This window comes from Python bivittatus, unplaced genomic scaffold (genome assembly GCF_059951505.1).
Source record: "Python bivittatus isolate LINGU-HERP-01145 unplaced genomic scaffold, Pbiv_v1 ctg000530_np1212, whole genome shotgun sequence".
NCBI classification, from domain to species: domain Eukaryota; kingdom Metazoa; phylum Chordata; class Lepidosauria; order Squamata; family Pythonidae; genus Python; species Python bivittatus.
In genome coordinates this window covers 9,433,343-9,460,080 of record NW_028277085.1, presented here as the reverse complement: position 1 = coordinate 9,460,080, position 26,738 = coordinate 9,433,343, and the positions used below count along the sequence as shown (strand labels likewise).

The 26,738-nt window shown below is 40.3% G+C and overlaps 1 protein-coding gene across 3 annotated transcripts in view; it reads right to left on the bottom strand.

Annotated features, from left to right (window-relative positions):
* The window catches only part of PDE8A (phosphodiesterase 8A), a 91,554-nt gene continuing 64,816 nt past the window's right edge, over positions 1–26,738 (bottom strand). Inside the window, exons 3-22 of one of the 3 annotated variants that reach the window (XM_088148600.1) lie at positions 25,132–25,322; positions 24,516–24,572; positions 23,058–23,115; positions 21,002–21,090; positions 19,150–19,228; positions 17,275–17,412; positions 16,502–16,590; positions 15,817–15,868; positions 15,559–15,601; positions 14,241–14,318; positions 13,798–13,868; positions 12,518–12,682; positions 11,448–11,496; positions 10,727–10,862; positions 10,382–10,580; positions 9,329–9,546; positions 7,503–7,635; positions 4,835–5,002; positions 4,368–4,497; positions 1–3,634 (exon numbers count right to left, since the gene is read on the bottom strand). In XM_088148600.1, coding sequence (XP_088004726.1) covers positions 3,528–3,634; positions 4,368–4,497; positions 4,835–5,002; positions 7,503–7,635; positions 9,329–9,546; positions 10,382–10,580; positions 10,727–10,862; positions 11,448–11,496; positions 12,518–12,682; positions 13,798–13,868; positions 14,241–14,318; positions 15,559–15,601; positions 15,817–15,868; positions 16,502–16,590; positions 17,275–17,412; positions 19,150–19,228; positions 21,002–21,090; positions 23,058–23,115; positions 24,516–24,572; positions 25,132–25,322 — 2,250 coding nt within the window. In that variant the 3' untranslated portion in view covers positions 1–3,527. Of the gene's footprint in view, positions 3,635–4,367; positions 4,498–4,834; positions 5,003–7,458; positions 7,636–9,328; positions 9,547–10,381; positions 10,581–10,726; positions 10,863–11,447; positions 11,497–12,517; positions 12,683–13,797; positions 13,869–14,240; positions 14,319–15,558; positions 15,602–15,816; positions 15,869–16,501; positions 16,591–17,274; positions 17,413–19,149; positions 19,229–21,001; positions 21,091–23,057; positions 23,116–24,515; positions 24,573–25,131; positions 25,323–26,738 lie in introns of those variants that run through there. The other 2 variants (XM_088148601.1, XM_088148602.1) reach the window with 2 other exon arrangements.

The following is a 26,738-nucleotide window of genomic DNA, read 5'->3' as shown; positions in this document are numbered from 1 at the left end:
GTCACTCAAGTAAACTTCTATGCCACAGAAAGGCTTTAATTAAGGTGACCTGTCAGCAAATCAGATTAATTTGCTTAGGAAAATGATGCCACAGTGCTCGGAAAACAACTCAGCTGAAAGCTTTATAGCCACACTGCTATCTCCAAGGACAGAAGAAAATAATGGTGAAGTCATGTAATTGCTGGAATCCTAATGCCAGTAAAAGGTTTGGTGCCAATATTTCCACCAGGCAAGGATCAGTTCCCAACAGTCTCAACAGCTCAAAAGTTCTGTTAGTTCGACAGAAAAGAGTTCACTGCCTTTCTACCTTACTAGTAACTGTGTTTATATTGCCCCAAGAAGGTTGGGGACCATCTTTAAGAATTCTGCACACCCTGCTTCTTTCAGCTCAAAAAGCATTTCAGAGTCTTGGACCTTTTGGAGATGCAATAACCATGCAGGATCCTTTACCTCTACTTCCCTAGCGTACCTGGGCCCTGGGGAAGGGGAAAAAATTGAGGTAAAATGAAGGAAGCATTGCCTTATCTCCCATCTTGGCTACAACAGAGGAGTAATAGTTCCATCAAGAGACTGATGTAGGATTGCTTTGTAAATGAAAGCAGCTTGACCATGGAGGTGTGAAGGCCCTATCTTTGCATTGTACTCACTGTTTATAAGCATCTGGTGCCAGTCCAGAAGAGGCCCACTGGGAACAGGGCTGGAAAAACCATGCCTTCTAAGAAGAGAGGTCCTGTTCTGCCACAGTTAGGGCTTTGGATTCAGGCCAGCACATTTTGGGTGGAAAAACCTTTGGTGCAAGATCTAATTTTAAAAGCTAAATCCAACTTTATCAGTTAGAGCTTTAAAAAGGAAGAGATAAATGGGAAAAGCCAGCCTAGCGTAGTGGTTAAGGCATCAGGCTAGACACGTGGAGACCACGAGTTCTAGTTCTACTTTAGGCACGGAGCCAACTGGGCGACCTTGAGCCAGTCACACTCTCTCAGCCCTGGGAAGCAGGCAAGGGCAAACTGCTTCTGAAACCTTGCCAAGAAAACTGCAGGGACTTGTCCAGGCAGTCGCCTGGAGTCAAAAGGAAAAAAAAAACTGATTTGAAGGTACACACAAATGGAAAGACAGGGAGGCAGGAGGGCCCCATGGAAAGAAAAGGGATCTGCAAGAGGAAAGGGAGAATCACAGCCTCTAGGCAGAATACCTACAAAGAATGGTTCCCTGAGCCAGAATAAGTTACATATTGTGGAATTCTCTTCTTGGAAGCTTAATTTCTCTGAAATTAATAGATGACAGTGTGGGGCTGAGCAAGGGAGGGAAAGAATTTGGAAGTTAGGATAATGTAGATAGATACACATAAATTTCAGACCAATTTCCCTGCTCCCGTGGAAACATATGCATTTCAGTGCTATTAATATATATGCATGTCTAAATCTGGAGTAATGGAAAGTTTTTGGGTTTCTCACAACACAGCTGAGCACAACGGGTGTTTGACGCAACTCAACTGCATGTCCTACTTTTTTTTTCTTTTTTGCCCAAGGAATGAGGATTAAGAAATAAACATTATTATTAATAATAATAATAATAATTTTAAAAAGCCAAGCTGGGTCAGAAGACATTAAGAACAAAGCAGGAAGAAAGTTTCCATGGTTTATTTTTAAAAGGAAGGGTTTAATTTCAGAGGCCTATGAAATAGTGTGAGAGATTTTAAAAATAAATAAGGGGAAACGGCTGAGAGGGAATGGCTAAAACTTTACAAAATATACATTTTAACTCTCCCCCCATCCCACCCACCCCCCTTCTGCTATCCACTAGAATAGTCTCGTCAGATTGCAAACTTCTTGGAAATGTAGCATTTTCATTGCTTTTTTCTTTTCTTTTTTTTAAAAAAAACGTTCTTTCAAGGCAAGACCAGACATTTTTCATGATGGGAACATACATACATTTCAAACCGAGACGCTCGTCCACCCCCCGGGCCTCTGGTGTACCTTATGTAGGGCTTTGCAGGGCTATGTAGAAAACTGCCCCCATGTGCAGGCCTGGTTGATTTACGTTGCAAAAATGGGACAGAAAACAATTGATACAAGGGGACTGGGAAGGGGGATGGAGAACATGATAAACGGCACACAACAGGAGCTGGGAATTTTCCCAGCATTTTTTTTTTTAAAGGATGGGCTGAGAAATTCGATTGACCCGAAGAGCACACGAGGATGCAAGGTGCTGACACGGATTTGCTTGCCACTGACTTGACCTTCACAGCCAAAGTCGGATGTTCACAGCAGAGACGTAACGGCCGAGTGAAGTCACGTCATATTTTAACTTTCTCGCGCGTGTGTTTAATCGGCGAGGGGCTTTTTCTGAATTGTGCTCTAGCTCAGCATCTTCCTTGCCTTCTTTGGCGTATTAGCAATTGCCACAACTCGGTTATCTTCACGTGCAGTCTGGTGGGCTTTCGCGTTATTTTCTCTGAGCAAAACAACGTTCCCCCTTAAAAGGAAAGCTTTTGAAAGAAAGGGGGGAAGTGCCTACGTGAACCCATCACACGTGGATGCCATTGTTTTGACTAGTAAGCCAACACATAAGGTAGTCCAGAACATCCCCTTCATTCCACTTGATGGCGTCTTAATACAACCTTTGATAAAAACTCACTTTAATTAACTGACATACCCATCGATCCCCTCAGTGCAATATAAAGTTGTTTTCACTGCAGGCCCTTTTGCAATCTGAGAATAAAATGCATAATGAGTTAGGAATCATGAAAAACTGTAATGCATCTAGAAGTTGGCTTTGGCGTTGAACGTCTTTATAAATTTATAGAAAATATTCAACATCTAACAAAATAAATAAAACATATTTTAATCAGAGGTGCCTAACAATCAACTTCAAAAATCTGCAGGGCAGCAGGTCCATTGGTTTGCTTCCATTTGCTACTAAATTTTAGAGAATTTGCTCTCAGTAGTGCTCAGAACTGAGTGATCGCACCTTCAGCGATGTGAAAAAATACAGCTAAGTCCATTTGAGAAGATAAAAAAGCTCCTTCAAGAAAGGGTTCAAATGTCAATGTCTGATTGTTCAATGTAGCTGTTTCAGTTTATTTTATTCTTTTAGTGCTCATTAAAAAGATTCCTCATAATGGTTATGAGTCCTCATTGCGATGGGAATTTTTCACCTTCACTTGCTGTTCTGAAGAACTATGTGCTGAGATCTTCTAAGGGTCTCTCCAAACATCACTTCCAAGCATGCTGCTAATGCAAGAGATAAGGTTCACCCTGAAATTCTCTCTGATACAGGCATTGCACCTATCCAGTGTAATTCAGCTTGAAAAGTATATTCACCTTCTCAGTTGCTCGATGGCAGGTGGAGAAGAGTGTCTTTCTGACCTTGAGGCTCTTCAGATTGTCCAGCTTCCCCACGGCAGGGAACAAAAAGGCCTTGCTGTCATACTGAAGAGACCAAGCAAATCCTAAAATGCACAACCAATGCAAGTTTGGAGGAACGGGCTTCCAGATGGATGATCTACGCATCAAATGGTCTGAAAGCTATTCAGGGGGTGCCCGGAGAGTCCTCAGCTTCTTATCATCCAGCCCCTTCCAGTACTTGAAGTTGTTGTCTAGGTGTTGCATCAGATTTGGTAGATCTGCAAAAGCTGGAAAAGAAACAGGCAAAGTCACTAACACCTCTGGGAAATAGAACCAAGGGCTGAGAATGCCAGGGGGTTGTTTTCCTAATGGGGGGGTGGGGGGGGCTATGGGCAACCTACAGCTTCAGGGATGCAAACTGTCCCTCCCTTTTGGTACTCCTCAGAGCCCTTCCTGACTATAAATGCTGAAAATTAATTGTGCCATTTTCCATTATTTTAAACTGGGAAGTAGATAAAATTTACCATCTAATAGAAGCCTTAAAATAGTCACACTTCCTTAAAACAACAAAGAAACACTTCGTAGACTGGCCTCAACTCAATCCTACCCAAATGGGTATCCTCATCCATCTCAAAAATAGTAAGTGTAGTCCTTGGCCATTACAATATGGAAAACAGAGAGACTTTTTTGCACTTATAACCAAGTTAAGATCATGACCTGATACCCTTGTTTTCATGTTTCCCACCTCAAAACAGCAGAAAACAATGCTGCCAATTTTCAGTACTATGTCAGCAAGACAGGTAGTCTGAAGGAATTCAGGGGAGGTCACCAAAAAAAACCACCCCTGGACCACAGGTTGCCCACTCATGTCCTTGAGCAACCCAATCAGGACCATAAGTTGCTCCCACCCATCCTTCAGCAACCCAATCAGTATTCAAGAACAGGCAAGAGGGGAACAACCCCTTCTGGTAGGTAATGAAGTTTTCTCTTCCTTCTGCATCAGTGAGAAGATTGGCTTACCATCCCAAGCATCAAACATGTCAGTGATGAAATAATCAATGAACGATATTTGAGATTTAGGGATACTGCAAGTATTCCTGTCGAAAACCGGCATCACAACAGGCAAACCTTGCCTCTTCTCCTCATCGGTCTGTAAAGAAAACGATGTGCACAATTATTTAGTTGATTATTGCTAACAATCTCTCCTCTATTTGTGTTAGCATTCTGAAGCTGTAACCGTGGGGGATGGTAGGAAAGGCATGAGCAGCCACCTATATGTTTAAGAAATAAAACAACAGGGCAAGAAACCAAGGTGTAATTGTTCGACTGAGGGGGAGGGACTCAGGGGCCACCCAAAGAAGTGTAGAGGCTGGAGTAGTCTCTGATGGGCAAAGTCTGACCTTTACCTCCACAGCTTTTTCATCTCCTGGGAAAAATGAAGACCAACATCCAGCTGGAATTTCTTCAACTTGCTCTCTCTTACTCACCTGTGCAAAATACTCCTCAGAGATGCGACCTGCCCACTCAATGCACTGTTCCAGTGGGCGACAGGGGTTGGAAACATCAGCACACTTAATTAGCATCCGTTTGATCAGGATTCGATTCTCAGGAGACGTGAGGACGTTTTTGACGGAATCCCCATCCCCATTTGTACTCTTAGGAAAACAAAGTTCAGAATATTTTTGTCAACTGTGCTTCTCTCTCTTGTGCACACATGGATACATTCTCTTGTGGTATAGATTCAGAATAGCTTTAGCCAGATTTCACTTGACCACCAAGATTCAGTTCCTGGTGCTATATTTTAAGGATAAAGACCAGGAACTGGCAAAATGGCAGCCTTAGATATTGAAGTGATGGTAACAGCTCCAGATATCCAAAGAATCATAGCAACGTGAAGTTGGAAGGGCCACTGAGTCTATAAAATCCAACAATCTGCTCAATGTTAGAATTCAAATTAAAGCATCGCTGACTGACATCTCTCCATCTTCTGCCTGAACACATTCAGCAAAGGGAACTCACTATCTCCTTCAGACATTGGTTCCATAGTTGAAAGGATGTCTTCTTGTAATTTAACTTTATTATTCTAGTCTGGGACTACAGAGAACAAATCTTGATGTTTCCACATGATAACTCTTCTAATACTTCAAAAGTGCTATTGTGTCCCAGTAAGACTTCTTTTGGGGGGTTAAACAACATATCCAGTTCCCTCAACATTTCCTTAATTATCCTTGTAGCCTTTCCCTGAACTTGCTTCAGTGTGTTCTAATCCTTCTTAAAGTGTGATGTCCAGAACTATATTGAGATGGAGTCTGTTCAATGCAGAACTGAGCAGAATTGTTACTTCTGTAATCTGGAATATATGTTATGATTCTGTTTTTATCCTTCTTTGTATTTTCTGTATCAGGTATGGTAGATAGGTAGGTAGATGAGTTTTTGATTTGTTTAAACAATTCAGATTGCCACACATTGTTATTCATTCCAATTTACCCCTTCCATTCCATTTTACAGAATGCAAAATGGTGCTAATGAACGGGAAAGGTTGCTACACTCTACAAAGGAAGCTGTCACAGAATCTGGTCATCTTGGCTCCCATCCTAGGCTCAACCTCTTCATGAGGTCATCTTTTGAAATGGTGTCTTCGTGGGCTTTCCAACATTTGTCAAAAAACTGCTGGGATAACTAAAGGAACTGGAGATTCAGCTCCTGTTTCAAAATACTTGGGCCTGATCCAATTTTTTGCTGAATAAATGGAAACAGTTCATGGAAAGCTCAAAGAAGCTCTTTGTGAAGAATGCAGAAACAGTCTCCTTCTGCAAAGGCTTCTAAAAGCACTACCAACTCAGAGGAAGCCTTCAATCCACCATGCAAAAGTAAACAACACATTCAAAGAGCAAAAAGGGTAACTGGAACCTGGATTTTCAGCAACCCCTTTTCCCCCAGAGCAGCACAAACGGCAAAGGAGATGAATACTCAAAGCACTACAACATCAGTCGGAGAATAGCAAGTTAATTGTTTGGGAAAGGGCAAATCACTGGTCTTACAAATTCCAAATTTAGAAATTGCAGAAATCCCAAATTTTGAAACGATTTCCTCATTTCCTCCTTAGCCATTTGCAGCAAGTGAAATGGCTGAATGAACAACTCAAGTGACAAGCACTCCAAAATCCACACCTCCGGAATACGGAGCATAAAAGAAGAAGTAAAAGACTCTATCTACTTACCTACCTACCTGGAATAAAATTAGAGAAGGCTTGCTTCCCCCTACTCTGAAAGAATGCTATTCAAATGCCCTTTTAAAAAAAACAAATGCTTTCTCTGACATTGAACAGACTCACAATTAATACCGGTTGCAAATCATCATTTGTAGCACTCTTTGCTGTACAAACCTACTGATGCTGTATTCACTGAGATGGTTTATTTGCACCATTCAAATCATGCCTTCACCACTGAGATATCAACTTTATTGTCTTTCCAGTGGAGAGCAAAAACATTTTCTCTCAGGCATGGAACGCAACAAACATGTTCATTATGAACATGTATGCTACTCAGAAATCTCTTCTTAAGTACTCTCCAGCTGATTTTACAGTTTTTGTGTGCTTAATTCTTATTGTTTTATTAGGTATTTAAATTTTTGTTCTTCGTTTTTTACTCTGTGGCTTTAGTGTTGTGAGCTGTCTCGAAAAACTTACATACCTACCTCACATAATGAAAACAAGCAACTTATTTGACTTAGCATGATGTGGAAAATGTTCTTCGGAGGACCAGGGAAAACCCTGATAGCTTGTTTCTAGAGTACCTACTATATTTACTTATTTACTATATTTACTAAATGTTTACTATATTTACTATATTTACTTATTTACTAGATTTAGGAACTGGATGAGAGATCATAATTGCCCAAAGGAGAGCCAAGAAACTTTCTGATGGAGGAAGGATTGGAACCTGCATCTTCCTACTGAAAGCGCAGGATGGACAGCTCGATGCTACCCCCATTTTGCAAAAGGAACACAACTTTTCAGTTCATTCCTAAACATTTCCCCCTTGGTTTCGATTCTGTTTCTGATTAACCTGAAATAAGTAGGGGAATTAATTCCTAAATATATAATAGCCACCTGCACTTTTGCTTTCACCTCTCCTTCTTGGTAGGACTTCTTACCCCATTCTCTTCAAGGGCAGCCAACGGCTTGTTGATGCTGTTGACAAATTTGTTGACGTGCTCAAAATGTTTGGTCATTTCCGTGGCCAGGACCATGTCAATAATGGCTTGTCGCAGAGTTCGGTATTCATTCCTAGATATAGAAGACAAAGGGAAAAATGGGTGCAGGGCTTTGTTTCAGACAATATTGCAAAGAAAGACCATCCTGACATTAAAGCCAGGGCTGGATCTGCTCTCAGTCCCCAAAGGACATCCAAAAGGTGCTCCTGAATCGTAACATCTAGTTTGACTGAAAGCAAAGAGGACAAAATACATAGGAAATGTCGATGTGCAAAACGTTTTGAACCAAAACAATTCAAAACTCTGTTTCAATTCAAAGCTAGGCTCTTTCAAGCATTTTGGAAGGGTTTTGAGCTTGAAAAGCTCTCTTTTGAGTTTGACATGTTCTACTTTGATCTTCAAACACTTTCAAAGTGACGGAAAGAGCCCATCTCAAACACAAAACCACAGTTTCAAGTGGCGCACGTTCAAAACATTTTGCACAACGCTAATGGGAAATAGCATGTAAGTGTGACGCAATGGACACATAGCACATCATTGATGTAATTTGCATGATGATACAAAGACACATGTGTCGCTTCCAGCTGATGCCTGAAGCCCCAAAGATTGACTCGGTGCAGTCCATCAGTAGAATTTCCCATATGAAAAACATTGCCAGTTTTATGCCAGCATGGTGAAGTGAAGTGTTGGATTGGCGCCATGGAGAGCCGAGTACTGTACAAGTCCACCCTCAGCCACAGAAGCTTATTCATCAAGGCAAGATACAGATCCAACAAATAAATAAATAATAAGGCAAACCAGCCAGGCTCCCCCCAACTGATCTCTTTCAGTTATTTGGGACTTTAGTTTCCAACAGACTTGGAATTATGGAAGCTGCAGTCCAAGACTTCTAGAAGCCAGTTGAGAAAGTTTGAATCAGGTCATTAATTGGACCTCATAGTTTTCCATGCAGACTAACTTCCAGACAGACTACTTTTCCTTGTTGCGATATCAGCATACGTGTGAGAAGTTAGTTAAACAACAGGGTAATATGCTCATTTAGAAGGAATGGTCATCTGTAATATTTTCTTTCCCTCTCTTACTATGATACAGCAGAACAACCATCCAGAGCACCACCAACAACAGTTTGCTCTAAGCTCTTAAAATTTGCTCCTCCTGATTAATTAACTACAATTTTAGTGGATTAAACACATTCTTGTATTAACAGATTAATTAGTAATGCTGCTAGGAGAAACAACTCCAAAATGATGATACTGTCAAACTGTTCTTCACCTACTGTTCATCATTTGGGCTTAGCATTTTGTTATAAACCATGATATCCTGTTGAGTTTCTATTGACAAATTGCATTCTGTATGGCTCCCACCATGCATTAATGGTGCTGTAGAAGCTACTCTGAATAAGATTTATGTATGAGATCTGTTAAGACGATAGTGCTTCATAATGTAGATGGGGGGCATTCACTGTGATCTCCAATTAAAACATTTCCCTGCATGTGGAAAGTTAACACTTGGTAAAAGGACCATTTTCCTGATGTCCCTCTACAGTTAATTTTTTTTACATTGAAATTAAAAAAAAAAAATGCATTATTCTAACTATATGCATAAAATGAGCCACATCCATTATATCTTTCCCCTCAAAATAGTATAAACCTGTCTCCCTCCATTGCTACGCCTGAATGTTATATCACCATGCAGTCAAAACAAATTCTTCTTAAAGCTAGGTCATGACTGTAGTTTTAAAAGATACTGGTATTTTAGAAACTTACCTCTCCATATTTTTAAAAATGTTGCATTTATCATCTCGGGTGGTGATCTGGAAGGCCAGGGCTGCATGATGGCTCTCCAACACCGCTGTGTCATTGTACAAAATGGCCAGTTCACTTCCTGCATTGCACAGGAAAGAATTGGTTCGCCCGGGATGATCTACGTCATGGACGGTAGCAGCTATCAGTGCAGCAACTTCATCAATGGGATCCAATGTTTGCTGAGAAGAATAAGAGAGAGATGCTGGGAGAGGCCAGGGAAGAGAAACTCAGCCTGATATTGGAAAGTCGGGTGCTCTAACAGTGAACTGGACCTTTATGAAGCCACGAGGTTCATGGAGAAGTTGCATGAATGCCAAAGTATCCAGAAGTGTAAACAAACTTAATGGGGGGGGGGGAACAGCTTAGTAATAGGGAGGAAAAATACTAAAATAGCTCAATGAGAAATCAGCAGCAGCAGCCACAAAATGCTATCTGTTGGTGGAGGTGAGAAATGGAAAACTGGAGGTGGGGAAAGGAGCAGAGAATGGGATAGAGCATCCAGGAAGAAGGCATGGAACACTGAACTTTGGCATTCTATCCACTGATGTTTCCCATAAGTCATACTTGTGGATGGTTCAATCCTGATGCAGGGAAGGAACTCACAGGAAACTTCCATTAAAAAATATACATTTTATTTCTTAGGCCACCCTAACAGTTTCCTTGGAGCATGCAGTTTACACAAACGTCACACCTTGCTTCAATATACACAGAGCTGATTAATGATCTCCTGGAATAGTGGTGGCCCAAGTTCTCTCTTTATACTTTCTTTGGGGTTCTCCAGGCTTAGAAAGAGGTGATATTACAGCTCCAAGAAGATCTGGAGCTTTCTAGCAGAGAACCCTCACTCTGCCTGCAGTTTAAATCCCTGATATTGGCAGATAGAAGTAACTGGTTGGATGGGAAAGAACTGTGTAAGAGACCTTGGATTTGCTTGTTCCTGCCTAGGCTAGGCAACCCTAGGCCACAGGAGCTAAGGCTGTTTCCAAGTTTTTTTTCCTATGCCACTGGACTTACTTTTACTCGTTCTTTAGAAAGGAAATAGGCTGTGGCGTGGAGCACGTCCGCCGAGTGGGTTGAGTTGTGGTAAGAGTTGGATAAGTGATAATTGGCTTCTATGACTTGCAACCAAGACCTCAGGGTCGACTCAGAGCAACCGAGAAACTCACAGATCCGAAAGCGGGCAAACAGTTTGAGGCCAAGATAAACTAAAGGCCTGGAGGAAAAAAAAAAAGGCAATTCATTCCCCCTACTCTCAGTGCACCGGAAGCCAAAGAAACAGCAAGACAAATAATAGCACTTGTACAGGAGACCAATGTCTCCCAGACTGCTGCTGTGTCTTTCTTTGCTTCTCCTACAAACCTTTTATGAGTTGCAGCCTCTAACTCAAAAATATTGAAGTCCCAGTCTTCTTCATTTTCCATTGCTTGAGCTATCCTGGGTGGGATGTCGTTCAGGGAGATGGGTGAGATCAAACTGCCTGGTACTTGATGGGTTTCTAGAAGGTGAAGACACAGGGACAAAAGTATTACAGGCATGCCCTGACCTCTGATGGGGCACAGGACCAAGAACAGATTGCATCTCTTGTCCTACATAAAGCCTAGGAGGGCAACCAGGTATGACTCTCCTCTTCCAATCAGAAAGACCACTCCATCTAGCTGGAAGTTTTTTGAGATGACAGAGATGTATGAGCATTGAAAACCTGGAGACCACTTGTCCAGATCAAATGGTTTTGCTTGCGCTTCAAGAACTAGTCTCCATATTCTTTTCCCCCCCCTTTTTCCTTCTCTTTATGTTAGGTCTATTAGGTCATACACCTGCAAGCTGGCCTGTTTTCTTCGAACCTGTGTAAAATATTTACAAAACCTTAAGCCTCTTAGCAAACAAGATACCCTTTCAAAACTATATGCCTCACTAAAATGGTGCATTTAGCTTGCTGTTTGGGTAATAATGTCTGCAATAATTACACCAAATTGCACATTGGTTGTTTGTTTTCCCCTCTTCAAAATAACTTTGGTTGTGCTTTACCCAAAATGAAATGGCTGAAGATCACACATATCTAGTACGGCAAAACAGTACTTACGCTTTGCTGATAATATGTATTCATTCCCTGATAATCTTCGTAGTCCATCCTATTGAATAAAGTTGAAAAGAACACAGGAAGAAATAAAGACCCTTCTTTAAATTTACCCTTCTGGATGTTTAATACAATAAAGGGAATATAATTCAGAAAATGTATGAACCCTCTATCTAGTCCAGAAGCAAGAGTTGGTTTCACTCTGAATTGGTGAAAGCTAAACAAATTCTGTCATCACAGGTGCTAAAAGAAGTATGCTAATTATCACTTAATTGGCAAATGAATTAAAAATGGCATGTGGAAGTCCCACTAAAGTAGGTGGCCATAATATCTAGGCCAACGTTCACCACCTGGTACCCACCAGAGGTATAGAACTTCAACTCCCACTGTCTTTATCCATGAGGAACATCGATCTGGAGCTTTCTAGGTAGCAGAACTCCATTTATTGAGTTCCTTGGCTAGAAAAACTTGCATGACCAATTTTACCTGTTTAAAAGAAGACAGGCAGAAACAGTAGTGCTTCAGAGCAGAGGTTTCCTTTCTAACGTAACTGCTCCAGATTAAAAACTAGTAGGATCTTCCTTTGTTTCTATTGCTTATGGGTGGCTGTCTCATTGCATTTTAGGTGAAGAGTCTCAGGTGTCTTGGCCAAGACACCATCCATGCATTTAAAAACAAACTGAACTAGATGCATTTTCAGACTAAGAATCTTGTACAAGCTTTCTTTGAAAAAAGCAGGTCTTTCTGCTTTGAAAAAAGCAGGTCTTTCTGCTGAAGAGGCAAGCAACTTGCCAGTTTAAAATAGGCTGGGTTATCAGCAAGATGTTTCCAAACAATTTTTAGCACGCCAAATTATCCAGATGATTTTCCATCTAAAACTGGTTTGGCTGATCAATGGAAGCTGTAAGAAACCCTTGTCAATATATTTCCAGACTGCGCACTCACACCCTGTCTAGCATTGCAGCTTGTACAGAAGCAATGGGTCAGGATTTGCTATCACTGCAAGGCTGCTGCAGCAAGCAGGTTTTGATGCCATCAGCAGTTCCAACCAACTCAAATACTTTGATTTTAATTACCGTCATCAAGCCACCGACGAGGTCACTTGTATGCGGGTCTTCATCTTTTGTGCCAAGCTGTGGAGAATACAACTCAGTCGTCCTCAGAATCTCCAGAACTCTATCTAATGCTTCAGCCACTGGCATGGGACTGCTTTCTTGGGCAGCATTGATAATATTTATTACCTAAATGGAAAGAAAGAAATCAATACTGTATTTTCCTAAAGGGAATAGATTTCCCCCCAAATCATTTACCTTTCAAAAGGGTGGGTCATCTGGATTTGCTAAGAATAGGGTAACGGAAGACAATGAGCTTTGCCCTTTTAGGGGAAAATATCTTCTTAAGTTCAAGATTACCTTCCTTTGGAATAAATATGGTGCCTTCCAGTCTTTTTAGTATTCAAGAAAACCTCAGGAAATGATGCTTCAATGAGGATACTACGGTACTCCGTTTAGCCATATCATTAAACAGAGTATTAATTGGCTTGTTGGATTCAGTCAAACTGGTATTTGGAATACTGACTTATCATTACTACTAGTAGTAGTGCAACTATCACCACTATTACTACTAATAATGTTTGTGTCTGAGTAAAGCTTCAGGTATCAACTCCCCAGACCTTCAATCGAGATTTTTTCCCCCCAGTTTTATCACAAGATCTTTGGATGTTCTGTAGACAAAATGCTGAGCTAACTCTGGAGCTTCAGAGCTTATGAGGCTCTCCTGTGCTGGGAATTGTGAAGAGTAGCTGCTCTGCTTCAGGATCAAATCTGCTTCACTTGCATTGCATTTTCCCCCAACTCATTCCTCCACTGCATCTTGATGAGCCAAGACAAGGTGCAGGCAAAGTATAGAAATGATGGGAGGGTGATCCTGCTCAAAGCCCTGCAGGCCAACCTGAGAGACCAGAAGTTCCCCATCTGCTTTAGCCCTTCCCGTGAAAAAAGGGAAGGCCATGCCATCTTCCTTTTGAGGAGAACTTCAAGAGAAAACATCCCAACGTTCCAGAGAATTTCTTCAGTCGATAGGAGATTAAGTTGCAATTTACTAGCTGGGATGACTACATAAAGACCAAGTGGGTGAATCTGCAGAATAGGCTAAAGCTGGTTAGTGTTAAGCTTGAGTAGGAATTTTGGGGGGGGGGGGTATCTTAGCCTAATTTATGGTTCCATGTATTGTGCAAATCCAGAAAAAAGGAGTTAACTTATTTAACCAGGTTTACTTTAAAAGTCAAGAAACAATGCGAAGGCATGGGAGCAAAGTTTCCAAGAGACTGAAGCTACCTCAAATGGGAGTGCCTTACCTTGGTAATAGGTGCCTCGATAGTCATAGAATGTATCCTGGCCATTGATGAGTGCCTCCTCTGAGAACTTCCTATGCAAGGAAAACATGGAGATGCATATTAGTTGATGGCATTAGCTTCTCCAAACTATTGCGGTTGTTACTGGATATTAGACATTTTACCCCTCACTAAAGTACTTTACTGCAACGTAAAGGCCAGCAGACATAATCCAAATTTAACCAGCTGAGTCTGCCTGTATTATAAAAACAGCTGCTGGAGGAACAGGATACTATGCATTAGCCTAGCTAGACATCCAAAGTTTACATCTTTGTTACCACACTTTTTTTTTTTCCAAAATGAAGGCAAGTGTATATCCTGGGCTTTGAAGGAAGCAGGAGATCCAAGGGTGCTGATTATTGAGAAGGTAATGTAAAAAGATAATTTTAAAAAAGCTAATGATATACCATCACTGCCTCGAGAGGTAGTGGATCGGACATCAAGAGAACCTTTTCTTCTGTCTTTGTGTCTGCAGGTCTGGATATCTGTAGGGGCAAGGAAGTTAGATCATCACTACTGTGAGAAAGAACATCTGGGTTCTGAACGATGCTGGAAGCTCATCTTTGATCATTCCTGAAGTTTGTCTGTTGGCCCCTAATTGCTAACCCCTGTCTTGGTGACTGGAATCTGTTGCTTGGTGATTGGAATCTGTTGGTCAACACAGCCACTTGGTTCTATCTCAATGGTAAGATCAATTCTGCCTCGAACTAAACATGTGAAACAAGTCCGCTATTTTGTTATTCCTTTTTATCTCCCAGCACACTAGCAGGGACAAAGTCTGTATGTTTTTCTCTCCCAAATACAAATCCATCCTGTTTCTCCTCAAGCAGCACTTCCTGGAATGACCATGTAATCACAGGACATCCAACCCACTCCTGCTTCTGAATGGACCAGTGACTTGCTTTTTTGGATCTTTTCTTAAAATTCAAAGAAAACAAACCTTACTGGACCCAAATTTTATTCTCCAAAGTGGGCCAGATTAATGAAATAGATTTTGCCTGATCGGCTAGGTCCTACTTTAAGAATACTAAATACTTGTAACCTGTCATAGCAGGAGCCAAACAAAGATATCCTCCATAGGTTCTATTCCTAGCCATGGTAAAACTCAACCTCTGCCCTTTGATACATTAAATTTAAATTACTGAAGCTTTATCAGCAACTATGACTTAGGGAGAGAAAGCAAAATTGGAGTCTCTGTCTCCTACATACACAGTAAACAGACAAGGTTTCTTTGATTCCCGTCAGTTTTGAAACACAGCTGCCTGGAGCAGAGAGCTGTCTACTTATTTAGTCTCCTTCCTAGGATACCATTTTATTGCTATGCAAATATTACTGCATTTCTTCAGCAATATCATCTGTGCTTCAGTCTCCTTGCTACAAATCCTATTTTCAGTGCTTCCTGACCAAGAGCTTCAGTCCTCACACCATTGCTGTGTTCGCATAACATGTGATGCCCAAACAAATACATTATTTTACAGATTTATGCAAAGGCTTCGTTCACACAACAAGCTAAAACTCCTGCAACCACAGAACCCTGCACAATCGGGCGTGCTACAAATTTGTATTAAGGTTTTCATTGTTAATCTCCCTGGCTTTTCCAAAATATGCCTGGAACGCACGTTTTTTTTTTTTTAACAGAAACAAACACAACGTCATTAGCAGAGAATAACAAAGGAATTATTGGAATGCAACCAATTTTCTTGTTGCGCTCTTGTGACATTGTACCTGTTTGGGACTCAGCCTGTACTCGTTCGCAGATTCTTTCAGTCTATGAACAAATTAGAGCAAAAGGGTACAATTAGCCCAAGTTGTAAGAATCAACCTGGAATTACAATTTTTTAACTGTAAGCTGGCCAGAGTCATTGAGGAGTTGGGTGGCCTTGAAATTGGATTAAATAAATACATAAATAAATACATTCATTAAGTTGTGTCATTATTATTATTATTATTATTATTATTATTATTATTATTATTATTGCTTACCTTATTGTTGTCATTGCACGGTCTACTAAGTGACACATAGTGTCTAATTTTTCTGTAGAAATGAAACAAAAGAATGGGATGAGAGAAATGTTGGTCTTCCACTTGACAACTGACTCCAAGTTGTCATTTGCTTACAAATAAATGTTTTTTAAAAAAATAAAATAAAATCTAGTCAAGGAAGAGGAGAGTTTCTGCCGCTTCACTATCATTTATGGGAGGATTCTCTTGGTTCCATGGAAAGGGGATGAAGAGAAAATAGACTACGAATATTAAGAATTGATGAGCAGGAAAAATAATCATTAGAAGGAAGATGAAGAAAAGTGCCTCTGTATGAGGAAGTTTAGGGTACAAGTCTCCAGTTTTGGATGTGATAGGAAGCTGTTCTCCAAAAATTTGCCTACTTTTCAGAATATAGATATCATCAATGCTAAGACAATCGTAGGAGAGCCAGTGTGGTGTAGTGGTTAAGGCACTAGAAACCGGGAGACCGTGAGTTCTAGTCCTGCCTTGGGCATGAAGTCAGCTGGGTGACCTTAGGCCAAACACTTTCTCTCAGCCCTAGGAAGCAGGTAATGGCAACCCACTTCCGAAAAACCTTGCCAAGAAAACTGCAGGGACTAGTCCAGGCAGTCGCCAGGAGTCATAAACTACCTTGAAGGCACAACAAGAAGACAATTGTGCTTACCCTCCCTGTCCAATGACAGGTATTATCTTCACATTTTGTTGTATGCTGTCGCCATTTTTCTTTTTGGTATAGTAGGTTCCTTGCCATTCCTGTAGATCAAGAAAAAGCAACATTCTACCTAAAAGACTGGCCATTCTCAAAGCACACCTTTGACCCAGTTCTCATGCACTGATTTTGGATGGTTGCCTTATGGAAAAGCATTATTTTGCTAGGGTTAGGAAACTCCATTCCTTTCTAGTGTTGGCACAATGTTGCATCATATGCTATAACTTCTTAGTGCACTCTTGTTTAACTTTTTCTGTTGCTTCCCTCAAATTTTTCCCTCTATCTTACTCACTTGGCATCTAACTGGAACCTTCTGTTGTATATATTACACCCAGTTGCCCCCTGAATGCCACCAATATTGAATTAGAATTCTCATGAGATTTTGAGCAAGAATGTTGAAATTTTGCAAGCTTTTAGCACGTTCATGCTAGCTTTTCAATGCCTGATGCGTACTGTTTAGTTTTTAAAAAATAGAACACATTTGCTTGTTCCAAATAAAGCTCTTATTCTTATTCCACCTTCCCAGGAAGTTCAGAATAGTTTACAGAGTAGTTTTCAAGTAATTATTCCATTATTTTATCACAACAACCTTGCAATGCTGGTTAGACTGAGAAAGTCACATATTTGACACAGACCTTCAAGCACATTTTGTGACTGAATAACCCCAAATCAGCTCTACTCGTTCATCGTTCTTACTAATATCCACACTAGATCAGACCAATGCTTACCTTTTCAAACTTGATGCAAGAATTAATAGTATCAAGGAAATCAGCTTTCTTTTCATTTGTAGGCACTTCAGTTAGTTCCTTTCCTATTAATTCGCCCTTCTGATAGCCCATCACTGCTTCAAATGCAGGATTTACATACTAGGAAATAATAATAAATAAGAAACAACCACAAGTGAAAATTTAAGATCAACCTGAGCATTTATCTAACATTCAATCTTGATGCACATTTTCTAAGCTACGCAGAACTCTTTTCACTCAACCAGATCTTAAAGCAGAACTGAGGGCAGAGGCTGTTGTATTGCAGGGAACCTTTTTAACTAAAAGATAGCGATGGAATCATAATGCTTAAATAAATGATTAAACTAAGCCTTTAGTGAAAAGGAATCCTACGACCACTCTCACCCTTGACTGGAACTGCATAACGCATTTAATCATTTCTTTCAAAACCTATTGGCTTCATTCACACATGCTAAGCTCAGGCAGTTTTAACCTTGGTTTTGTGTGTGGGTGCGAAACTCACACGTTTGATCAACGGTTGCATGAATCTAGCCTGTTTGGTTGGGTTACAGTTCAAGGTATTGTACAAACTCCCAGAAAACAAGTGAGTTGATCAACCAGGCGAAGGCTGCTGTATGAATCCAGCCTAGTGTCCAACAGAACTTGTTCCCCAGTATATGATTTTCGGAAAACAGCCTCTTAGTCCATGGATCAGATTAGCCATGGAACATTGTTAATGCTAGAATAAGCCCTAAGTCAAGCATAATTGCTACATTAGAAAGATCTCCTTTGTGGGTCACTCCAACTTTTGGAGAGTGCCTCCTACTTTAATGATGATGTTGGTCAGAGCTAAGGGACATGACAGTGGTGGCTGTGCCCTGAACAAGGGATAAGCAGCTGGCTCCTGTTACTGCATTTTCCCAAAATGTTCTGATGTCCCAGCACTCAGGGACACTGTGAGAAAGAATAAGGACTCTTGCCAGGTGCTGACGGGAGAATTGAAGAATTAATTAAAGATGGGTTATGGGGTACCAGCACTTACCTAGAGATACCAAGGCTCAGCCTACTTTCTATCTCTAGTACGTCTTGAAATCAAGCTCTTCACAATCACTTTTTAAAAACACCCTGCACTACTTCAGATCTGCTCGACCAAATGTAGCCCTTACCGGCCGAAACTGGTTTGGATTGTACACCAACTGGTTTTGCTACCTTCCAATCCCACATGTCTGCAATGGCCCTCTGGATGTGGCAGAATTATAACTACTTGCATCTCAGACATCATAGCCAGGAGCGAGGCATGCTGGGAGAGACAGTTTAGTCCCATCAAAAGAGTAAAACTAAGACATTTTGCAACAGTGCCAGCGAGGACAACATTTGTTTGGGTAACACTTCAAACTGGATTGCGCTCTGATTCTGCTAAACATGTTCCACTTCTTCCACCCCAAAAGAGATGCATAAAAGGCCCAAGGATCTTATTTTTATGACCTGCTAAACTCCCTTCCCCCTTTGAAACATGTATACCTGACTTTTGAGACAAGCAACATAAGCATCATTAAGGTTTTTATGACCTTGGGCTAAATTCAAACTGCCACAAAGTTCTGAAGCTAAGCAAGACTCTTTGTGAATGTATATTCTACAAAAATAAATGCTTATTTAAATCAGAATGTACTTAAGATGGATTCCCCCCCCCCCCCATAGAAAGGTCAGAAAAATAGGTGCAGCATTAAGAACAGATTCTAAGATACTTCAGGGCACACACACATGCATATATTTTATATGTGTGCATGTCAATGCGTGCCTATGAAGTGACCAAAGGAACAAAATTATACAAAACCACAGATTAATATCTGATGCTCATAAAAAACAACCAGAGCAAACCTGTATTACGTGGTCTTCACTTGTAATCTCAATGGCTTCTTGACTTTTCTCTAATGCTGTAAATATCGAATTACAAGCCCTGAAATGAAAAAGAATACAAGAAGCCGACGCATTAGATTTAAATCATCTGACTTTTCAAGATCTACAAAGAAAAGAATGGCCTACAGCTAAACAATTAATAAGCTAAAAGAGAATAAAACAATGAGAATGTGCAATGAAATCTTGCAGGCTGAAGAAGGCTGGACAGCCATCCATCAGGCATGTTTTAATTCAGATTCCTGAACTCAGCAAGGGATTGGATTTGAAAGCTCAACGGATTTTTTTTCAACCCTAGGATTCAATCTTTCCACATGGAGTCTTCCAGCCATTCCATCACATACAAACTTTTTCTATCCCCCACTGAACAGCTAATGCATACTCTATATCCATCGAACACAGTCATTCTTCATGAGGACCATTTGAAGACTTTCTGCCTTCCAGCTTTTTCTCTGCTCCTGAAGAATGTTTGAATTCTTTGAATTTTTGGAAGCCTTGAAGAGGCTGTTAAAGTTCCTTCCTTTATTTATTTCAGTAATTTGTATCCTACCTATGTGTCAGATTCTAGTTTGGAATATATAACAAAATCCAAAATAAAATATAGATCATTTGCTGTTCCAAGTTAACAATCTTCCTCTCCAAATGTTTCACAGCAGAGGGTAAAAGAGTGGGGACCAATTTCCTAAAGGGTAAAAGAGTTGGCACTGTTCCACAGGGAGGTGGCCATCCATCAGGCCCCAATCCCTGGATCTCTTGAGGGTGGGTACCCGTAGCATCTTTTCCAAGCTAGACTATCTAGAGTGGGCAGATTCTACTTAGAAAAGATGTTCTTGAAGGTAAAAAGGGCCAAACCATGAACGGCTTTCTAGGGAACCAGCAGAACCTTGAACAGAGCAGAGAGGGGCTGTGCTCATGATCTCCTAAGGTCTGAAGCTCTTCTTCCAATTAATTTCTGAAGGATGAACAGCCCTAATATGTGCATGCTTAGGTGCAATCATAAACTTGCTTCCTAGAATTCAATACCACTTGACTCAAAGGGGCCTATTTCCAAACAGATAAGCAGAGGGTGAGGCACCATTAAATAATTCTCACCAAATTCAATACAGCTTATTTCCAAACAAGGCAACAAAATACTGAAAGCTTACAGCAGTGCTTAGTTTATATTCATTCATTCATTCATTCATTCATTCATTCATTCATTCTGAGGACCACATATAGCTTCTGAAGGGAATGCCCTATGCCAAAAAGAAGGTGGGAACCAGAACAAGAAGTGAGAGGAGACAGAACAAAAGCTATCATTTAAACAGAAGCTGAATTAAAATCGAGTTAAACAACTGATAGAATTACTCCTTAGGTGCATAAAAATCTTCTTTCACTACTTAAACATTTATAATTGGTGGTAATTTTGGAGAAGTGAGGGCTGGCTTTAGTGGCCATAGGCACTTCTGAAATCCATTAGGTTGTATACTTCAGACTTGTATAATAATTACGCACTGTACAACACATGTAGATCTCACAAGTTCCATACATCTGATTGCTATCTACCATGTTGCATATAAAGGTCTGATTTTCTCCACCCCTACCCATAGGTACTGTGTGATGACTTGACAGTCCGTGGAGAAGAAATGGTCTGCTTTCTCTGGCCATCCCCATTCAGCAACTAGTTATGGTTCCTGAAATCTGCAAATTTCCTCCAAATCAGACCTTCAACACACCATTGTAGATGTTAGCAGTGATCAGATCCCAACCAATTCTTGTGTTGGTGAGGACAGGCCTTTCCTATGTCAAGAATATTAAGATTAGATAGGCAACATACCTTAATTTAAATTGTGCCTGTACTTCTCCAAATTCCAACTGCATGAGTTCATTGTAACAGGCCATGATGTTCGAGTTCTCAACATATCTCTGGGGGAAAAAAAGATGACAACGTCAAAAGATCTCTCTCTTCTATTCATATATTAATAAAATCTTGACTTAAGAAAAAAGGAATTTTTCTTATGAAGAAACATTTCAGTTATGTAGCTTGCCCATAATGTGCATCCATTCAGGTGAGCAACTCTTGCTAGTTATTGTATGGAATATTCCAGAAGATAGACATTCTCTTAATAAGCAGAGGTAAGGATTCATCTTATTATTTTAGACTTTTTAAGTAAAGAAACCCATTTCATGCTTCTAGGATGGATCAATATACAAACATAACTGTGTTCATCTATCTCCACATTTTCTGATATAGCTCAAGAAATATACCTAATTTTATTTATTGCACTTCTTCACATCCAAAAACCACATTTGTTTGGCCAGTATACGTAAACTGAAATGTTAAAAAAAAAACTTTACAAAATGTAAATGTACCTCAGAGGCCAATTTAAGATGAGAGGTATGTCAAGATAAATGTTTGAGCAAACTGCCAACTTTAGGTTAAAATGCATATTAAAATGTTATACCTTGAAAAAAGAAATCTTTGAAATCTTTCTTGAATTGAGGACTAATGCAGAAATAGAACAGAACAATTCAACAAGTAGCAATCTAAAGATCAGTCTATATTCTGTCCCTGCCTATATCATGTGTACTGAGACTTTAGCTCCATCTGTCCTAACTTTGCAATTAAAGAAGATGCAAGAAATGCTTGCATATACAATGTCCCTAGTTATATGCATCCTTATCTAATAATTTCCCAAATATACACAGCTGGCTTACAAATTCCCCTCTTCTTGAAAGAGACAAATAGTTCAGTAAACAGCCTTACTGAGGACTCTCTGCCCCTCCTCTGTTTATGATGGGACCAGAAAAAGCCATGAGTGAAGTCAATCAAGCAATAGTTGCCTCTGATCTACAAAATGACAGAGCCAACTTCTCATATTACTCTTACAATGTTTTCACTGACGCTGTTTATGCCATTCCCAAATCTTTAGAGAAGGGCATTCCTTTTTGTGAGATTTGAGGACCTGCCTTCAAAAATAAGGAAGAGATTTAACCCTATGCCTTTTCAAAATCACCTTTTCATCTGTTCAGATGCAGAGAATTAGTCCATCACACATTCCTCCTGAGTAATCCCCTGAATCACACTGGGTGGTGCTAAGAAATCATCCTTCCTTATCAGCAGATGCCTCAACTGGCCTCCGAAATCCTACTCTTTCAGCCAAGAGATTAGTCCAGTGTAATCCCCATAAAAGTCATGTAATTCTGTGCTGCAGCCATTGCAATGAAGAGATGATGGGTTTGACATGAGTAGCCAATCTAGCTAATCATTCTGATTGACCACCCTCATGTTTACATATTAACATATATGCCTATATATACAGACCTTCCTGTCTCCCTTCCCCTTCCTCTTTTAGCCTCTAATCTATTGTCAATAGCTTTCATGTGATCTATAATAGTTACTTTACAAAAAATCTATCTATGTGGTCACTAAGAGTTGACAACAACTTGGTGGCATGTAATCGATCATGATAGTTACCCCCCACCTTTTTTTCTCCTTCCTTTAGTTGTCTTTGTTGGTCTATGGCTGTATAGCAAATAAATACATAAACATGGCTTTCTACAGAATTTGCAAGTCAACATTTATGACAGATTGTGTTCACCAAGTTTGCTTGAAAAGAAAACCATGTTAGGTTTCTCCAACAGCCCTAGAGTAGACAATTATCAAACTAAGCAATCTGAACAAAATGGTTAGGTCTATTCCTATCGTAACATAAATAGGCTACCAGCAATCCTTTGCTTATGTTAAAAAAGTGGAGAAATATTTTTGTTTCCCTAGGCTCTGCAAAATCAGTCTGAGATTGCCAGCATGCACATGTAAATTCAGGCATTCGGTTAATATATATATACCCTAGCTTTTCAGGGAAAAGATGACTATAAATAAATAGACATACCCTTGTGAAGCCAGCAGAAAGAAAGGGTAATATTGAGGATTCTTCACGATCTGCATGTCTTGTTAAAAGAAAAGGAAGAACAGAAAGATGTTAGAGGATTTTTTTTTCCTGGTTAATACTAGAAATATTAATATCTGCATTCAAGAGACCGTATCTCAGATCAGTAATAAATAAAGTGTGAAGTCCTTCACACTTTAAAATTTAGTGGCTTTTGAAATGCTACAGAACAATTCAGAAGAGAACCAAGCTCCGTAGAATTATTTTCTTTTCTGGTTAACTAGTATAGTTGAAGTTCTTTCACTTCTCTCCTTATTCCCTCCCATGCACGCTGATCTCTTCTTCTGGTTTGCTCCCCTTTGCAGACTGCTGTTATGGTTAAAAAATCAAATACTCCAATGTGATCATTCTAAATGGCCTCTCCCGTTGTATGGGCCTTTTAAATTCATAACCTCTCTAACGTCTCCAGCTTAAGTCACAGCCACGAGATAGTAACAGTTCCATTTTTAAAAAAAATAAAGATCACACCCAAACAGTATTAAAGCAAAGGTCAGGACTGTTAGCAGAGAAGACAGGAGAAAACGTTAAACACTTTCCCAGTCCACTACTTTTTACTGTCTAAAATCAGATTTTTTTTTCTCCCAGCCAGGATTTGAACTTGGAAATGCATTTGGCCAGAGAAGAACTTTTAGCTTGGCAGCATATGCTCCATGTTTCGCAAGAACTGCACATTTTTCATAAAGGCACCACTTTTGCTGGACTAATCCAGAGTGTGCGTATTCAAATATAAATACATATGCTAAGGCACCACAATCGACATGGGCAATGCCACAGATCCCTATTTATGAAAACAAGATCACCACCATGAATTATCCCCAGCTGGAGCGAATGTGATGCTTTGATAGAAAATTGTACCAATGGCTGGCAATGCCACTGCCCTGAGCTCTGGGAATGGAGGGAGAAAGGTTTCAAGAGAACCTAGGATAAGAGATGCAATCGTGGAGTTAATGGGAAACATGAAGGAAGAACCACTTAGAGGAGACCCCCTTGTTTACCTGTCTGTATGGGGCACTAAATATTGTTAGATACTAGAGGTATATGGTCCATAAATTCCACAGCACCTTGTAGTAGGTGGGGAAAGATCACTGTCCTCTTCCCCCAACTCTTATATTTTGACAGACATCCAATTCAGAAGACACGGGTCTTCTGCCATCACATGTGGCTCCACCCACAGCTGTACATCCATTCTTGAATTATCTTCAATCATTCTATTTTTGTCTTCTCTGCCTACCAGCCCTATTCCTAAAATTCAAAAAGCTAGGCTGCACAGCTACACAGTCAGCTAAATGTCAGTAAAAATCAGAACGAATGAGCCTTGATTTTCAGTTACAGGCTTGCGTGCCTGCCTTTTTGCATTCATATGTATTTTGATATGAGAATGTAAGAATATTTCTCATTTACCTCCGCACGACCCCAATAATAACAGTGTTTTCGGATGGTTTTGTTGTTCTAATGGACCTTTTGAAAAAAAGAGAAGGTAAAGAAATTGATACAAGTTCTACAACATGCTTGAAATCAACACAAGAATATTTCACTGAGGTTCATACGTGTTTTAATCAGAAGAAAAACCGAATCCTAACTATTAAGAAAGATCAGGAAACTATGGAGAACCCAGTGTAGTGTAGTGGTGAAAGTGTTGGACTAGGAGTGGGGAGACCCAGGTTCTAGCCCATCCTTAGACAGGGTGAGCTGTGGAGAAAACCAGGGAAAGGAACATTATATATGCCACCTTGACCTCCTGAATGAAAGTCAAATCATAAATTTAATACATCAAATCCATCCATACATACATAATACGTTCCAATGTTATTTGGCACATAAGCATATCTGAAACACTGAGAGCAAGTGGAGGACGTGCCTCTCACAAAAATGATATCCACACCAGGAGTGGCCAGATGCCAAACACCATCCCCAGGGCATCATGACCCTGTCAACAAGGCTCTTCCCGTCCCCAAAATGGTTAGTGTGTCCTATGTTACAAAACGTGATCCAGGTCTGTCCGACAAAGAGGACTCACCTGCATAGTGTTTCTGCATCAAAGTATCTTGAATGCCTGTGATCAATAATGATGATTTCATGGTGTTTATCCAAAAAACACTCGAGGGCAGATTCAGGTGTCCTGGCAATGCTACAGCGAAAGCCTGCTTTTTCACAGGCCCAGCAGAACCCATTGCTCTGGTTGTCTTCTTTGGCAAACACTAGGAGTACCTAATTAAAGGAAAACAAAGAAGGGGAATGCGTCTGGGCATATGTGTGTGTATCACAGAGAGAAAGAGAGAGAGAGAGATGGAGAAAGAGCTCTTCTCAAAGATCTGAAATCTCTTGCACATAAATTAGGCCACATGGACCTGAAGACCTTACTAACTTATCAACATCTTTACAGTCCCACCAGTGTCCTGCAGTTCTTGGCATATCCTTGCAATCCATCAAATAGACAAGGCAATAAAGTGAAATCAAAATAAGCAAAACTTTTTTAAAAAATTAAAAGAACAATAATCACATATAAATAAGGGAGCCAGTTTGGGGTAGTGGTTGAGGTGCTGGACTAGAAACAGGAACCGTGAGTTCTAGACACAAAGCTCCCTTGGCTGATTTTGGACCAGTCCTTCTTTCTCAACCCAGCTTAACTTGTTGAGGGGGAAAAATAAGAGGAGATGGCACTGTGTATACCACCTTGAATGCCTGTACAAGGCAGGAAATCTGTCTGTCTGTCTGTCTGTCTGTCTCTAATACAATAATAGGTGCTTTTTAAAAAAGAAGGTTTAATAGGCTATGGTTATGAGTCCAGAATGGAAGAGTAAAAAGCCAGATCTTCACATCACAAACAAGACGGTCCCTGGAAGACACCAGAAAGCTTTGACAGAGAAGGTCCTCTCCTATATGCCCCCTCATTCTCCAAAGCATGGGACCCTGAAGTTCCTCGTCTATAGGCATCTAGTCCCGATGCCTTGATGATGTCAATACGATGCCCCATACAACATGATGCCATCCCATCACTGGATGTCATATTTATGTCATTTTGTACTATTCTGCATGATATGCAATTCACTTCATTTGCATCATGAGGCATGCAATGTCACTTCCCTCCCCACTTGCCTCCAGGCCACTGCATTTCACAGGAGAGGCACCAGCTGGATCTCCAGTATCTCAAGAGAAAAGGATCGGATAGCAGGAATAAGGTCTCCATCAGATACCTGGGAGAGCATCAATCATCCCAGACTGATAGTACTTGGCTTGACAAGCAAACCTTATATCTCAGCAGAAGGCAGTTTCCTATATTCCAAAAGTTGCTGGCGTGGCCACTGTCAATATAACAATCAAATCTACCTGTACTATGCTGCACTGATGCCTTTGGACCGTTTTAATATTTTGCTAAGTAGAATATTCTCCAAGCAACACTTAGCTTTAGTTCATACTTCTAAGCAATTCCAGGCATTCCAACTGTGCTTATATTTGGATTAGAGCTGCTGGAATGTCAATAAATCTCAACATTTACACCTACCTGTAGGCAGAATGCGTTTATGCATGTGAGCAAACAGACACACACACACACACACACACACACACAGTGCATTATTCTTACTGGGTTTACACCTTGGATTAAAGCTGCTGGAATGTCAATAA